This window comes from Peromyscus maniculatus, chromosome 4 (assembly GCF_049852395.1).
Source record: "Peromyscus maniculatus bairdii isolate BWxNUB_F1_BW_parent chromosome 4, HU_Pman_BW_mat_3.1, whole genome shotgun sequence".
Lineage (NCBI taxonomy): Eukaryota > Metazoa > Chordata > Mammalia > Rodentia > Cricetidae > Peromyscus > Peromyscus maniculatus.
The window spans coordinates 80,019,100-80,035,697 of NC_134855.1; the positions used below are offsets into that span (position 1 = coordinate 80,019,100).

At 43.0% G+C, this 16,598-nt stretch overlaps 1 protein-coding gene across 5 annotated transcripts in view; it reads right to left on the minus strand.

Annotated features, from left to right (window-relative positions):
• Caprin1 (cell cycle associated protein 1) overlaps positions 1-13,253 on the minus strand; it is a 37,361-nt gene extending 24,108 nt beyond the window's left edge. Inside the window, exons 1-2 of one of the 5 annotated variants that reach the window (XM_042275817.2) lie at positions 12,897-13,253; positions 12,117-12,332 (exon numbers count right to left, since the gene is read on the minus strand). In XM_042275817.2, the coding sequence (XP_042131751.2) occupies positions 12,117-12,332 (216 nt within the window). In that variant the 5' untranslated portion in view covers positions 12,897-13,253. Of the gene's footprint in view, positions 1-3,049; positions 3,116-11,333; positions 11,608-11,932; positions 12,333-12,896 lie in introns of those variants that run through there. The other 4 variants (XM_076570184.1, XM_076570182.1, XM_076570183.1 and 1 more) reach the window with 4 other exon arrangements.
• Between the last annotated feature and the right edge of the window lie 3,345 nt (positions 13,254-16,598).

Consider the following 16,598-nt stretch of genomic DNA (forward strand, 5'->3'; position numbering starts at 1 on the left):
TTAATTTATAGAAACAAGTGCTTAAAGGTTCAACTATAAACAATTCAAAAAAGTTGAATGGTTTGGTTTCTAGACCAACTTATAATCTTACCCAGTAGTTGGGTAAAAAAATCCACTCATGATCTGAATATTTGTTAAGATTTGCACCTGATACCCATGACCACATGAAGTGCAGTTTCGATGGAAAGTTAAAAATCTCAGGATACAGTATTAATGAACCTCTAAGTGAGTTTTCCCCAAATGGACTTATGATCCATATGTACCAGAACCAGTACCATGGGTAAAGTGAGATCTCAACAGCATTGAAGTGGACATGGAATAATGGAGTCAGTGTGGTTCTGTCTCTACTGCAGTCAGGACTCCAGTGTTGGTGGGAGTCGGTTTGTGACTAGGCAGAGTTTGTGCTTTCTACTTCAGCTATTCATGTCTCCACTAACTATGGGGTTTACACTGTTACTTGGTCTCCAAATTCTAACTCTTACTCAAATACTCCATTAGGATTTTGAAAACAAAAAAGGGAGGATGGAAAACAAAAACAAAAAAAAAAAAAAAAAAAAAATCTGCACCTGAAATTCTTCCCCAAGGCACACGCCTTGATCCCAATGCAGGAGTGTTCTGAGACAAGACTTGTGGAGGTGACTAGATGATATTAATTAATCCTCACCAATGAATTGATCTAGATAGGATTACAACCTGACAGGTAATAAATATTAGAAGTGTCTTGTCCCCAATCCCTTCCCCTTTTCTGCTTCCCAACTCCCATGATTAGCAACTTTGTTCCATACTGTGTTTCTGCATTCAGATGAAGACAGGTAAATCTGTCTGTCTCTAAGTTGATTTTTTTTTTTTCAGGTATTTTATCATAACCATGGAAAGCTTACTCACTGAATTACCACCTTCTACTGAGAAGTAGTGCTTCTGTTAAATCTTGGTCATAAACTAAAGCCCCAGCAATTAAAGTGGTTTATGATTTAATTCAGTAATGAATTCAAAAATTTGTACTAGACAGAAAGCCTCAGTCTACTGCTATTTCACAGAATAAAAATAGCTTGCCATGCTAGCAAAGTTAACTGCTAAGTAGCCTTTAGTGAAGGAAAGCAGTGCAGTTCTCCCACTGCCCAATACCACCAGTCACCTTATCTTTAAACAGACTAGAAACAAATGACACTATCTTAAGACTTGCACTCTGATTTTTTTACTTCCAATTCAAATTAAGTTCAACTAGAAATTTATTCATTTGGGTTTAAATTTCACATTATAAAGTAAGTAAATAAATGTAGGAGGACTGGTTATACTCCCAAGTCAAACATAAAGCAAGGGGGCAAAGATAAATGGTAGGAGGCAGATTTGTTCTTCCCTGCCTCCAGAACATGGCCATCTAACAGTGACTAAAAACAACTGGTCAACTACCCTAGATCCTAAGCACAAAACGGGGAAAGCCTTTCTTCCCTGCAAAACAGAACTATACTCACAGCATAAAAAGGTATGTATCTTCATTAGAAAGCATACCACACTATTAATTAGCACTAATCTGCCCTTCATGTCTTGAAACACCAATTGTAAAATTCAAGTTAGGTTTTTTTTTTTCAACTACTACATATCCTGAAACGTATTAAAATTTTCATTGATAGTACCATATGAGGAAGATAAAAACCAGAGCATTTCTCAAAACAACGAATCTTTTAAAAGAAACCATGCAATCGAAGTCTGACTATATTCAAAAGTTGAAGACTTTAGAATCCACGTTAGAGAAATAACTGCACCAAATGCTAGTCTGCCCTTTCTAAGTCTAGTTTCCTTGTTCTCTCAAAGGCCAGCAGTACTATGTGAAATTCTAACTTAACTATCGGATAGCTAGCTAACCTTATCAATGAGGCACTGTTATCAATCATACTTCACCTAACTGTAAACTAAAAGACAGAAGTAAAATAACTTGCCATAATAAATCCCAGAAAAATCACGTCTACCTCAACATCTTTTAGATCCCTGAATTCCAGTTACTATATTTCACTTCTGCCTCTGCCTCTCTTGTTGCTTCCCTTTTCTACCTGAGATTATGATGAGCAGCTGTGCATCTTCAACTTCCATCCTTCCCAGAGTTCTGTATCACCTTCAAAGCCCCTTTACTGACGGAGGTATCTGTGACAGATGTACTCCCAAACTTTTCTATTATAATCAACAATTCCCACTAAAGAAACGATCTTTAATTTTTTTTTTTAATTTATCTGTTTTTTCTCATGAGTGTTTGTACGCATGGACATCATATGCAGACCTGGTGCAATGAGGTCAGAAGAGGCACTCAGCTCCTCAGGAACTGGTAGAGTAAGAATTACCAATGGTAGTGAGCCACCATGTGTACCCTGGAAATTGAATACGGTTCCTCTGCAGGAGCAACACATGCTCTTAATTGCTGAGCCACCCCAAAGAAAACATTTTTCCCCCCAAGACAGGGTTTCTCTATGTAGTTTTGGTACCTGTCCTGGATCTCGCTCTGTAGACCAGGCTGGCCTCGAACTCACAGAGATCTGCCTGGCTCTTGCCTCCTGAGTGCTGGGGTTAAAGGCGTGCACCACCACCACCCAGCAAGAAAACATATTTAATTATGCATTTTCAAAGAAATCCAGATGTGAAACTCCAAAAATATTAAAATTACTCAATTAAAACCAGGTTAACTCCTGTTCTTAATGAGACCCTAACCTAACACAAATTCCTTTAAAGTAAAGCCTAAAATAAATGGGCACCTAGCTATATTTTATGTTCCCAAGCCAAATAAATCTAGTAATACTTTTAAAACCCCATAAATCCAGACACAGAAAGGTAAAGACTTCTCTTCCTTTCAACTCTCCATATTCATTAGTGACTTCTCCAGGTATTATTTCAAGTTACTAATGCCTCCATTCCCCACATATCACCTAGAGACATGCCACTTCTGTCTAAGCAATGGGCAGTTACTTCCTAGTCACTCTCCACTGAGAATTAGTAGCTGGTAAAATTCATAAAAGCAGCAAAAATTGTCAGTTTTTCAGAGAATAGTGGAGAAAACACGTACAACTCAGAAGATCTGTAACAGTTCTCTTCAAATGCTGAAGGCCTGTTCGTGTAGCATTAGTCTGCCCTAAACAAAAAAGTATTAAGAGTGTAAGAGGAAGATATTTCTTGGTATTTATTAGATGTTATCTAATCTCATTCTACTTTTTTCAAAGAGGTTATATATACAAAAGTTTTATTTCACAATTTAAAAAGATAATCCTGCACAACTCTTACTCACTGTCCATGCAGAAATGGAAGCAACTGACACTGTTGGTAAAAAGGAAAAAAACAAAATAAGAAAGAAAGAAAGAAAGAAAGAAAGAGAGAGAGAGAGAGAGAGAGAAAGAAAGAAAGAAAGAAAGAAAGAAAGAAAGAAAGAAAGAAAGAAAGAAGAAAAGGTATTGTCAGAGCTCTAACACCATCTCCTTTGATCACACTCTTACAAAATCTGAACTTTGGGGCCAGAGATGGAGCACACTGAAGCTTAAGTGTGCTTTTGCCTGGTATGTCAAAGGCCCTGAGTTCGATCCCAAAAGAAGTTAAAAGTTGAAAGTTGAAAAAAATAATGATCACATGTTTTTGTTGGGTTTTTTTTAAGGACTTAGAACTATTAGTTGCTTTGTTTCACAAAGCTACTCAAAAAGACCAATCTACACAACTGAAGAACACAGAAGAAGGCTGGTCTCAGACTCAAAGATCCCCCCCCCCCCCCCCCCCCCCCCCCCCCGTGCTGGGATTAAAGGAGCGCACCACCACTTACGTGCAGCAAGTTTTTTTTAATTTCTATGTTGGAATAAGAATACTCTAAGGAATGCATTATCTAATAATTCACAATGGTTCTAATGCCAAGAGTTACCTTTGCCCTCTGTACTAAAACTACTGACAAAATCCTGCTTACCAAAATTTTCTAATTGTCTACTCATCAATTGTGCCCACTTGAAAATAAAAATCCAAGCTCACTCTAAAAAAAAAAAAAAAGAAAGAAAGAAAAGCTGGACGGCAGTGGCACACACCATTAACCCTGGCACTCAAGGAGTCAGAGCCAGGCGGATCTCTGTTCAAGGCCAGCCTGGTCTACAGAGCGAGATCCAGGACAAACACCAAAAAAACTAGAGAAACCTAGTCTTGAAAAACAAAACAAAACAAAGCAAAAAAAAAAAAAAAATCAATGCAAGTAAATAAGTGTTTTCCATTCATGGATTAATCTGGTTTAATGGATTTTTCCCTTCATTTTTAAGGGTTTTGTTAATGATGATGCAAATATTTCTAGGTAATGATTTAGTCAAAGTATGAAACAGTCCTATTTAGCACATATAATGTGTGGAGGAGGAACAGCAGCAGAATGGTTTACTAATGATCTTTACCTTCGATAAGGTAATCAACTTTAAAAAACTTGAGGTGGGGTGGCTGGGCAGTGCTGTCGCACATCTTTAAGCCCAGTACTTGGCAGGCAGAGGCAAAGCAGATCTTTGTGAGTTTGAGGTCAGCCAGCCTGGTCTACAGACTGAGTTCTAGGACAGCCAGGGCGACACAGAGAAACTGTCTCAATAAAAGGTTTTGGTTTATATATACCAAGAGCAGTATACAAAGGAGGTCCCAAGTAACAAGTAACAAAGCTCAAGGAAACAGCCTTCTTTAGCGGCCTGATCAGCAATCACACCTTACCCTTTTCTTCAGGAATTACGAATTTTAAGAAACTTGATTTCTTTTTGTTTTGTATTTATTGGTGTTTTGCCCGCAAGTATGTCTATATGAGAGTGTCAGAGCCTCTGGAACTGGAGTACAAACAGTTGTGATCTGCCACATAGGTGCTAGGAATTGAGCCCAGTCCTCTGGAATAGTAAGTAGCCAGTGCTCTTAACACTAATCTAATTCTCCTACCAAGGGAAGCATGAATTTTGAACTCTACCCAAGCCAAGTCTCTTTCTCCCATCCTTTTCTACACGTACTCTGGTAGGAGCGTTGGCATAGCTGGTGGGAAAAGCAAGCTGAAGGCAGGTAACTTTGGGCTGAATTTTGCTTGTTTCACCTGTCACTCCTTAAGGGTATGCCCATTGTGTGCGGAGGACTGACATCAATTACTAAGACACCCAGTTGCCGGAATCTAAGAACTGAGATGAAAAGTTGTCATCTGCTCCTCAAATGTTCCTGGTTTACATTTCAAGATTGAGATTGGCAAATAAACAAATAACCGAGCCTACAAAGATAAAGAACACTTAAAGGTTTTTAAGAGTTTAACTTCAACTGGGCATGTGGTACATACCTGTATCCCTAGCACTTGAAACAGAGACAGCAAGAGGGGCAAAAATTCAAGGTCATCCTTCTACACTGCAAATGAGACCAGCCCTGACTATATTAAATCATTTGCAAAGATCTGGAAAATGGCTGAGTCAGTAAAGGTACATGCCACCAAAACTGATGACCTGAGTTCCATCACAGGACCCTCACAGGGAAAGAAAACCACCCCCAGAAGTTGTTCTGTGACCTCCATGAGCGTGTACACATACAAATAAACTCAATTTAAAATTTTTGATGTTTGATTTAATTACAATAATGCCCCAATACCTGACATTGCTTATGTTCACACCTCTTATATGGACAGATTTACAAAGCTCAGCAACTTAACATTAATCAAAGTCTAACAACAAAGAAAAGTTATTTTCTTGCATACTAGACTTTTCATCTTTGGGAGTTATTTTGCTTTTTGTGATCAGGATTATGCAGCCCTGAATGTTCTAGAGCTCACTATGCAGACCGGGGTAGCCTTGAACTCAGAGCTCTACCTACCTCTGCCTCAAAAGTGCTGGAATTAAAGGCATCTACATCCAGCTGCAAGTTGGCCTTTAAAACAATAACCAGGACCTAGAAAAATGGCTCAGCAGTTAAGAAAGCTTTCTACTCTTGCAGGACCCAGATTTTGGTTGCCAGCACCCACATAGCAACTCACAACCACATAAATACAAATACACTCAAGCACAAACATTAAATAAACTAGAAAAAAATCTTAGCACAATTCACGTTGGCTGCAAAAACTGCCAGAGACAACATTAAAATACATACATACATACATACACACACACACACACACATACATACATACAGATAGCCCAATTCAGTGGTGCACACCTTTAAGCCCAGCACTTGGAAGTTGAAGGCAGATCTGAGGATAGCCTGGTCTACATAGCAAGTTCCTGATCTACATACCAAGTTCCAGGAATGTCACGGCTACACAGTGAGACCCTGACTCAAAAAGGAGAAGGGGGGCATTGAAGAGGTGGTTCAACTGTTAAGAGAATTCTGCTGTTCTTGAGAAAGATACCGTTCTGTTCCCAGCACCCACATGGCAGATTATCACAACCATCTGTAATTCCAGTTCCTCAGCAGACATTATACAAACATGGTATATATAAAACATTTAAATACATTAAGGCAAACATTCATACTCATAAAATAAACTTTAAAATGTTTTAAAGAGGGCGGTGGTGCCACATGCCTTTAATCCTAGCACTTGGGAGGCAGAGGCAGGCAGATCTCTGTTGAGTTCGAGGCCAGCCTGGGCTACAGAGTGAGTTCCAGAAAAGGCGCAAAGTTATACAGAGAAACCATTTCGAAAAACAAACAAAAAAACAAAAAAGTTTGAAAGGATTTGAAGCAAAGGAGCTTATTTAGTTCTGCAGAGTAATTAATATGAACAATTACAGTTAGGTTGAACATCATTACAAATTCTGACTATCCCAATAAATATTAAATCACCCATTCAGACCTGGGTCATTTTATAGAAGCATTTCTATTTGCTTCTCTATAAAATGAATTGGACTGGATTCTAAGGTGGCTTTAAGAGCTAAGAAGGTGTAAGGTTCTGTAACAACATGGTAAAAAATTTAATTAGTCATGACAAAATGCTTTTACCAACTAAATACTAATTTTCTGAAAAGATGAGACAGTGCTAATTAATCTTCATCTAGCCCTAAATAGAGATTTAGTAATTGTTTACTTAAAATTTTAACAAACTATATAGTTTTTTTCTTTCACTCCTTCAAGATAGGGTCTCATATGTAGTTCTGGCTGTCCTGGAACTCACTATGTAGACCAGGCTGGCCTCGGCTCCACAATTTATATTCTTAACCTGTATATAACACAAAATGAATTCTTTTTTTTGTTTTGTTTTGTTGTTTTTCAAGACAGGGTTTCTCTGTGTAGTTTTGCGCCTTTCCTGGAACTCGCTTTGGAGACCAGGCTGGCCTCGAACTCACAGAGATCCGCCTGGCTCTGCCTCTCGAGTGATGGGATTAAAGGTGTGCGCCACCACCACCCAGCCACAAAATGTACTCTTATTCATTGGGGCTTGGAGAGATGGCTGAGAGGTTAAGAGCACTGACTGCTCTTCCAGAGGTCCTGAGTTCAATTCCTAGCACCCACATGGTGGCTCATAACCATCTGTAATGAGATCTGGCACCCTCTTCTGTATACATAACAAATAAATAAATCTTTAAAAAAAAAATGTATTCTGCCGGGCGGTGGTGGCGCACGCCTTTAATCCCAGCACTTGGGAGGCAGAGGCAGGCGGATCTCTGTGAGTTCGAGGCCAGCCTGGGCTACCAAGTGAGTTCCAGGAAAGGCGCAAAGCTACACAGAGAAACCCTGTCTCGAAAAACCAAAAAAAAAAAAAAAAAAAAAAAAAAAAAAAAAAAAAAAAAAAAAAATGTATTCTTATTCATATAAGTATTATGAGGCAAAATATTTTAAAATACTTTGGCCAAGTAATCTATCATTTAATATACTCATTATAATACCCATGATTCTACTCTCACCCAAGAAAAGAAATTCACAACCTTTTTAAATAACATACACCATGGGGGATAAGGGGCACAAGAGAGAGCTGAGAACCAATTACACATCATCATTTCCCCCTTGGCAAGGTGAATTCAAAACGAAGTAACCTTGTGTAGTGGCCCAGTACTTTAATCCTAGCACTCAGGAAACAGGGGCAGGTGGATCTCTGAGCTCCAGACCAGCCTGATCTAAATGGCAAATTCCAGGACAACCAGAGTTAGAGACCCTATCTCAAAAAATAAGCTTGCTCCCAAATTAAAGATTATAGCCTTTTTTCTGAGACAAGAACACAAAACTAAATAACTTTAGCCTCTGCACTACAGATGAACAGATCTTGCAAACCAATTAAGAAGCTAACTCACCAGATATCTGATGTCAAAAAAAAAAAAAACCTTCCATTAGCCCAAGAAAAGATTTATACCTATAAAAGTTTAAAAACTGAGTATCTGTCAAAACACTTAGCAAAACCCCTGTACAATAATTGCACCAAAGATTCCAAGAGACACTGTAGATCTAGAAAGGTTATTCTCGCTATTTTTAATGAATAATATTAACTATAAAGATATATATAAAATGTGCATGAAGTCTTTAGCAGTGGTTCTCAACTTCCTAATGCTCAACTTCCTAATGCTATGATCCTCATGTTGTGGTGACCCCCAGACATAAAACTATTTTCATTGCTACTTCAGAACTGAAATTTTGCTACTGTTCTGAGTTGCAATGTAAATATGTTTTCCAAGGGTCTTAGGTGACTCTGTAAAAGGGCTATTCAACATCCTCCCCAGGAGGTGTAACTCACAGGTTGAGGGTACTACTTTAGAGAATGGTCAAAAATATCTTTTATAAAGCAAGAGATCACCATCTAACCTTTCACCTAGCAGTTTCCAGTTGTTTTAATGCCATCTATAAAAAACATCCTTTACATCAAAACTGATTAAATTTTATGCTATCAGATGAGTGTCTCTTAAAATGTAGACTTTGTTTCCAAGTATCTTATATAGCCTAAGGCCCAGTTCAGTACTGAAAGGAAACTAGGTAATAAATCCCAACTCAGTATTATTTTTAATTAATTTAAATCAAATTTCTAAGTAAGGTTCTTATGTTTACATCTGATTCTCTGTATTACAGTTGTATTTTTTTGTTCAACAATCGATATACTTTTTATTAGCCCAAACATCAAAGACATTTGCCATTATTAGGCAAAAATTACATATTTTGCCAATGGTAAGCCTGTATTCTCAATAGACAGAAAAACTTTCCTCTAATGGCAGAAATTAACAAATGAACAAAAAAACTTTGTTTTCTTAAATGAAATAAAACTGTATCAGGTTTCTGCTTTAATCTGATACATTATCTACTGGTAACTTTTGTTAGGATACCTTCCTGGTCTAACAGGTTGTAGTATCAATAGGTAAGAAACAAATAATATAAGTTGCTAAATTAAGTTTAAAAAAATGGTTATTGCATTGGAATTGCTAAAAAAAAAGTTCAAAACTGATGCAGAGTAAATCCTATTTTAGGTACAATACAAATGCCAAACACTCAATCTTGACAGGCAGTGGTGGCCACTGCCTTTAATCCCAGCACTTGGGAGGCAGAGGCAGGCGGATCTCTGTGAGTTCAAGGCCAGCCTGGTCTACGGAGTCAGTTCCAAGATAGCCAAGGCTACACAGAGAAAGCCTGTCTGTCTCAAAAAACACAACAACAACAAAAAAACAAAAAAACTCAGTCCTACTGAAAACCTCTCACAGGACAAATCATCCAGTAACAGAAAGAAAAAAATAAAAACCAGATGTACTTATATTAGTACAGAATCCAATGCCTTGAGCATCTCTCCACTGTTAATAGCCATTAAGCCACATCAACAGTCTAGTGAGCAGCACAGCCTGTGGTTTATAATCTTCACTGATATTTAGCAACCAAAACACTGAGAACAGAAAAAAACAGATACAAAAGATTTTTATGTGATGTTGTCTGTTACAACACCACAAGGCAGTATTTTCTGGGTCAATAATCTCTTTAACAATAATTACATTACTCCTTTTTTTGAGACAAGGTTTCTCTGTGCAGCCCTGGCTGTCCTGGAACTCACTATAGACCAGTCTGGTCTTGAACTCAGAGATCTGCCTGCCTCTGCTTCCGGAGTGCTGGGATTAAAAGCAATGCACCATCACCGACCAGGTGACAGCAACATTACTCTCACCCAAGTTAGGGGAAATGAATTCCAATGTTTACAACTAAACAGAAGTGGCTAGTCGTGGTTCAAGTCTTCATAGGGCTTATAACCTAGATTTCTGTGTCTTGTTTATCAAATACCCTTAAATACCTCATAAATGCAATAACTGCTACTCAGCATTGTTTCCCAGACAGGAAGTCTCTGTGTATTAAAGGTGTGTACCACCACCACCACCACCACCACCACCACCACCACCACCACCACCACCACCACCACCACCAGGCTCAGCATTGTTTTTTAATGAACATATTATATTTAAAGATTTTACAGCCACTAACATCTATACTTACAATATTACATTATTAAAGCTCATGTTTGTTCCTCTACTAGAAGAAACCCAAAAATTAAACTATTTGGAGCATTAGCCAATAGTACTGCTTACTGCATTAGGAAAATTTCAAGATAGCAAGTTAGACTCGATTTTACACAGGGTGGCAAAAACTCACACATCAAGTACCAAAAAATGCTGGCACACAATTCCGTATTTGAATGTAGCTTATGATGCTTTCACTATTTTAGTATTTTTCCAATTACTAAGAAAACACTTGTATATCAAAATAATTATCAAAAAAAAAAGCTTGCTATCTCCAATTAATGTATAGTCTCAGTTTCAAATAAAGTCTGGGAAATTAAGTTTTTAAAAAGGTAAAAATGTTCAGCACTGAGACAGAAAAGTAGCAAAGGTGAATGTTTCAAACTCACCAAAAATGGGAAAGTCAGTAGATGATAAACTATCAAGACTAAGACTTAAAATATCCTATTTTTTCCAACTTCCTACAGCTCAGATTTTAGCCAATATTCCTCCTCTCAATCCTATCCTGTAACTAAATAAAAATCTTCATGGGAATTTTTCAAAATTGAAAATGTCCTAAAGACTGGCAGGCCTAAGTTGTCAACGTTACATTTTACTTAAGGTAAAAGAGCAAGTTAGCGTAACAGTCCCAGGTGTAACTGGCTCCGTTCTGACTGTACTACCCATCTGTCTGTCCCTTTCCACTACTTTCCTTAAGGTAGAAATTCACTTCTGCGGAGACCCTTCGCCTAGAAACTGTCCTGCACTAAAAGTGTAAGACAAAAAAACCGACTGAAGTAACCACATCGTGTGGCCCGGAATAGCTAAATATTAAAGCCAAAAACAGAGTGGGTGTGGCTCGATTTTTTTTGGGGGGGGGGAGGCTAGGCGGGGCGGCTGCTTGGTCTCTGCCCTCCCCCTCGGCTTTCGCTTTGTGCTCACAATGCAGCTCCTGTACAGCGCTTCCCTCTCCCGCAGCCGCCGCCATGTTAGACACTCCATGTGCCCAGAGACCCAGAGGTAGTCCACTCCAGTCTAATCTAGATCCACCCCCAAAGGCTCGCAATCGAAGATACCCCCTGCCCCCTTAGACTGCTGCAGAGGCAAAAATAAATTATAATAAAAAGTCGCTGCAAAAAAAAAAACAAAAAAAAAAAAAACGGGGAAAAAAGCACACCTCGTGACTAGGCTGGGCGTGAGGTTCGGAGCACCCAGACAATCGAAACAAAGGGGGAAACGTAGGGAGCCCATCAGAGGGGGGAGGGGATACCCAGGCGAAGCCCCGCTCCAAGCGGGCCTGCAACCCCAGTTTGGGAACACACACACACATCTCTCCCTGCCAAGAGGGGCCAGAGCCCTTCCAGCGGCCACGAGCCGTGCTAAGAGGCAAAAGCCACTGCTCCAGGGCACGGGCCTCTCGACTCCACGAGGCAATCGGCTGACCGGGCACACTGTCTGCCCCACGGCCTCCGCGAGAGGCCTGACCTCGGTTCCCGAGGACGTCTCGGCAATGGGCCCCCACCGCCCAGGCAGCCCGTTACCGGGAGGTCAGGCCCGACGCGGCATGATGTGAGTAACCGGGGCCTAGAGGCAGCGCCGCGGTCGGGTCAGGTGACAGGCACCTCCCCGAGGCGCCCGTTTTCTGGGCACGAAGCTCCGTCGGCCGCGGAGACCGGCGTGGGGGGCTGGAGCCACAAGCCCTCCCTCTCCGTTATCTCCGCGCACCTTTTTCTTCTCCAGGTTCCGAAGTTTCTTGTCGATCACCCCGAGAATCTGCTTCATGGCCTCGGTCTGGACCGCGCCGGTGCCGGTTGCCGGATGCTGAGAAGCGGGCGCCGCTGCCCCGGCCGCCGCCGCCGCCTCACTCCCGGTGGAACCGGACGGCGGCGGCGGTCCCGACGACTTGCTGCCGCTACCGCTGTGGCTGGTGGCCGAAGGCATCTTTAGACCGAGAAGAGAGAGGAGGGAAAAAAAAAAAAAAGCGGGAGGGAAGGACAAGAGCGGCGAGAGTCAGGAGACGGACGGGGCGAGACGCGGGACAAAACGCGCAGCGGGCGGGCGGGAGGCTGCGCGCGCGGCGGGGGGAGGGGGGGGGGGGAGAGAAAGGCGCGCGCCGCCGGCAGGAAGGGGGCCGCGGGCACGCGCGCGACCCGCCAGCGGGGCGCCCGGGACGCCCGCCCCTCCCCCTGCCCGCCCGCCCTCCCGCCCGCCCCGGGGCACCGAGCTCGCGCCGGGGGGCGGGGCCTGGCACGGCCGCCGCCAACCGCCAGGGCAACGGTTTCCCCCGCCGGGTCGGGCGGCACCCGTTTGCCGTGCGAGAACCAGAGGGACCGAGGTCAGGGCCAGGGGCGGAGAAGGGCACTGGGGGTGACCGGGGTGGGGGGGTGGGGAGGGCTGCGGGGAGCCCCTCCCGCCGCTCGGGCCGCTCCGAAGGTAAAAAGGACACTCGGGCGCAGCGGCCTTTCTTCCCCCTTCGGCGCCTCGGTGGTCCGGGATGGCGCTCACCGTGCGCGCGCGGAGCCGCTGGGCGTCTGGAGTGGGCAGCCGACGGGGGCAAGGGTGGCGCTGCGTTGCGAGCCGAGGCGTGCGCTCCGGGGGCGCAGACCGCTTCGCCCGGTCCCCGCTGCACTGAGCCGCTCCTAGTGGGACGAGAGCCGGCGCGGGAGGGACTTAGCCGGGCGGCGCTCGGAGGCCAGGGGGGCGGGGGGCGGGAGCAAGCGGGAGCAGGGGCCTTCAAGCCGCCCAGGGCTGCCCGCCGTGAACGCCTGTCAGGAAAGAGCGCCTGTCCGCGTCCCCGCCGGGCCGGCCCCTCGGCGCCGGGTGCCTGCCACGCTGCGAATCTGGACAGGACCTCCCCACGGTGGCCGCTGCAAGCAGCGCCTTGGGGTTTGAGTGACATCCAAGCTGGGGTCCTTCAGGCAAAATCGCTTGACATCCAAACGGGGACAATAGGTGTCAAGCCGCAGGCTCCGGAGCCCGGGACTGCCCCCTTGTCGAGAGCCCTTATTTGGGGGTGGTGGGGGTTGGGGAAGGCAAAGGTTTCTGAAAGTGAGGGGTGCGTGGGGGTGGGTGGTGCCATCCAGCTTCTAGAATTCTTCCTATATGCACAGCAAGCAAACTCACCCTAAAAGGTCTGAAAAAAAAGACAGCTGGCCACATAACAATCATCCCGTAACCTTGGCATTCTCTGTAGAATCCATGGAGAAGGAGCATCCTTAAGTGGCCTTTTGATGTCCTAAGATTCCCCAGGTCAGGTTAAAAACCGTCTTCACCTACCCTGAGTTAGTTAACAAGTAGGCCCAGGTCCTATCATGAATTTCTCAGCTTTCCCCTTTGTTTTAGATTTTACCCAAAACTTGGGCTATGCTTGATGGGGGTTTGGGGGCTTTTCTACGAGAAAATTATCCCAGGGTGGGGGTGAACAATGAGTAGAAAAGGAGTGCGCTAGAAAAAATGTACTAAAAGGAATATAATCCATGGAAAATTCAACATAGTGTTGTATGATAACAGTAAATGACCAATTTATAATTTAAATTCCATGAAAAGATTTAGCAGAGAATTCTACCAAAGTCACTGTTCCCTGGGGATTAAAATCCTGGCTGGCACCAATACATCTGGAGGAGATGTGTGATGATATTTTATTTGTGCACCCCAATAAAGCTCATATGGAGATCAGGAATCAGCTAGCCACTATATTAAACATAGAAGTAGCACATGCCTTTAATCCTATTACTTGGAAGGCAGAGATCCCTCTGGATATCTGGGAGTTCAAGGCCACAATAGAAACAGAGCCAGGCAGTGGTGGCACACATCTTTAATCCCAGCACTTGAGATCTCATGTCTTTGCTTGGGACAGACACACACTTTTAATCCCAGGAAGTGATGGCAAGAAGCAGAAAGGTGTATAAGGTGTGGGGACCAGGAACAAGAGGCTTTTGAGCAGTTCAGCTGAGATCCATTCCAGTGAGGACTCAGAGGCTTTCAGTCTGAGGAAACAAGATCAGCTGAGGAGTTGGTGAGGTGAGGTTGGCTGTAGCTTGTTCTGTCTCTCTGAACTTTCAGAATTTACCCCAATTGGCTTTTTTTTCTTGACAGGACCTCACTGTGCAGCTCTAACTTGGTCTGGAACTCACTGTGTAGACTAGGCTAGTCTTAAACTCAAAGAGGCCTGCCTGCCTCTGCCTCCCCAGTGCTAGTATTAAAGACGGTGCCCACGCACGGCTCTTTAGTTCCTGGTGAATGATGTTCCCTTTACTAGAAAGTCCTCCTCTAAGCCTTCCCTGCTTCCTTCGGTCCTTGTCCCGAAGCACCCCAGTAAGGGTTTTGTTTGTTTGTTTGTTTGTTGTTTTTCTTTTAAGACCTTTTAAGATTCGCCTTACAGAGATTTACTGTAGATTTACTGTACAGAGAAACAACAGCAGCCTGTGGCCTTGAGATATTCCAGTTAGCTATAAAGTCTGTAGTCTGTACATTGAAATATTTATGAGCATCTGATGGCACACTAAGAACTCCTCAGGGCTAGGAATGGTGAACAAACAGAGTCTTTTATGGAGTTGGTAGGGCATGATGTGCACAGATAACAAGGAAAGCAAAGGAAGAGAAGGGGTGGTGGCCCGTGAAAGCCTTACTGGGGTGCTTCGGGACAAGGACCGAAGGAAGCAGGGAAGGCTTAGAGGAGGACTTTCTAGTAAAGGGAACATCATTCACCAGGAACTAAAGAGCCTTGCGTGGGCACCCTGTCTTTAATACTAGCACTGGGGAGGCAGAGGCAGGCAGGCCTCTTTGAGTTTAAGACTAGTCTAGTCTACACAGTGAGTTCCAGACCAAGTTAGAGCTGCACAGTGAGATCCTGTCAAGGAAAAAAAATCCTAGTAGGTTCCACAGTGGCCGGAGCAAGGAGTAGAAAAAAAGATATAGAAGGGGCCTGACCAGTATTTGCTTAGTGAAGATGAGAATGTTAGTTTCATCAACTTGTGGCTGGGACACCTTTAATCCAACACTTGTACTTGGGAGGCAGAGGCAGGTGGATCTCAGTGAGTTAAAGGTCAGTCTGGTCTACAGAGCAAGTTCCAGGACAACCAAGGCTACACAGAGAAACTCTGTCTCAAAAAGACAATAAGTTAAAGTAATAAATCACTCACTGTTATATTTTAAAAAAAAAAAAATTTCAATGTGTAGTGGAGGTGAAAGGCTAAATGCAAAAGCAGAATCCAAGAGACCAGGGAATGGGCTGATGGTGTCAGCCCGCCCACAGTGGTGTAGCCCAAAACAGGGACAAGCAGTAAAGGTGAGTTGGATTCATTATACATTGTAATTATAAAACCGGTAAGATGATAGCAAGGGTCGGAGTCATTTGTCAGTGCCATAGTAGAACCAAAAGATTTGCTAAGCAGTTGTATATCAGGTATGAGAAGAATAAAAGTTAACTTACGATTAGACTTAAATAAGTAAACTACTTAGCACTGTGATAAAATATTCCAGTGCCTAGAGAGCATTAGGATCCTTAGCTACTGGTAATTCCAAGTGTATTCAGACCAACCGATGTCACTATCTTTGACCTCCAAGGCAAACCTACTGAATTAGCCTGCATTTGAACAAAATCTTCAGAATTTTGAAGAGTTTTCAAAAATTGTGTGATTCTGCAGAACTTGACCAATGTATTTGAGATCAGACATTGAATACTCCAGTAGACAAATTCTCCACAGACCTACAGGATCAGAAACCTCTGGCATGAAGCCCAGCAACTGTTTTAACATGCTCTGTGGATAATTCTGATGGATACCGAAGTATGAGAACCAGAGCCAGCTCCAAGCAAGTGGCCCTCTAATTGCTTTATGGTTTTAGGTATATGTATGCATGTGTGTACAAGTGAGTTGTGCCCAAGTATGTAGAGTCCAGAGCAGGAATATTGTCTTCTCTATTCTTTGCCTTATTGCCTTGTAACAGTATCTCTCACTGTAAGGGAAACTCATTGTTTTGGCTAGGCTGGCTGGCCAGAGAAGTCTCAAGATCTCCTGATCTTGCTGGGGTTACAAACAGCCATGCTCAACTTTTTACATGGGTGATTGGGATTCAAACTCAGGTCCCTTTGCTTGCAAAATGAATGCTCCTGCCCACTAATGTGGAATCTTTGTACTGTGAAGATGTGTATTTGCCCAGGCACCTTCTCATTGGTTTAATAAAAAGCTAAATGACCAATAGCTAGGC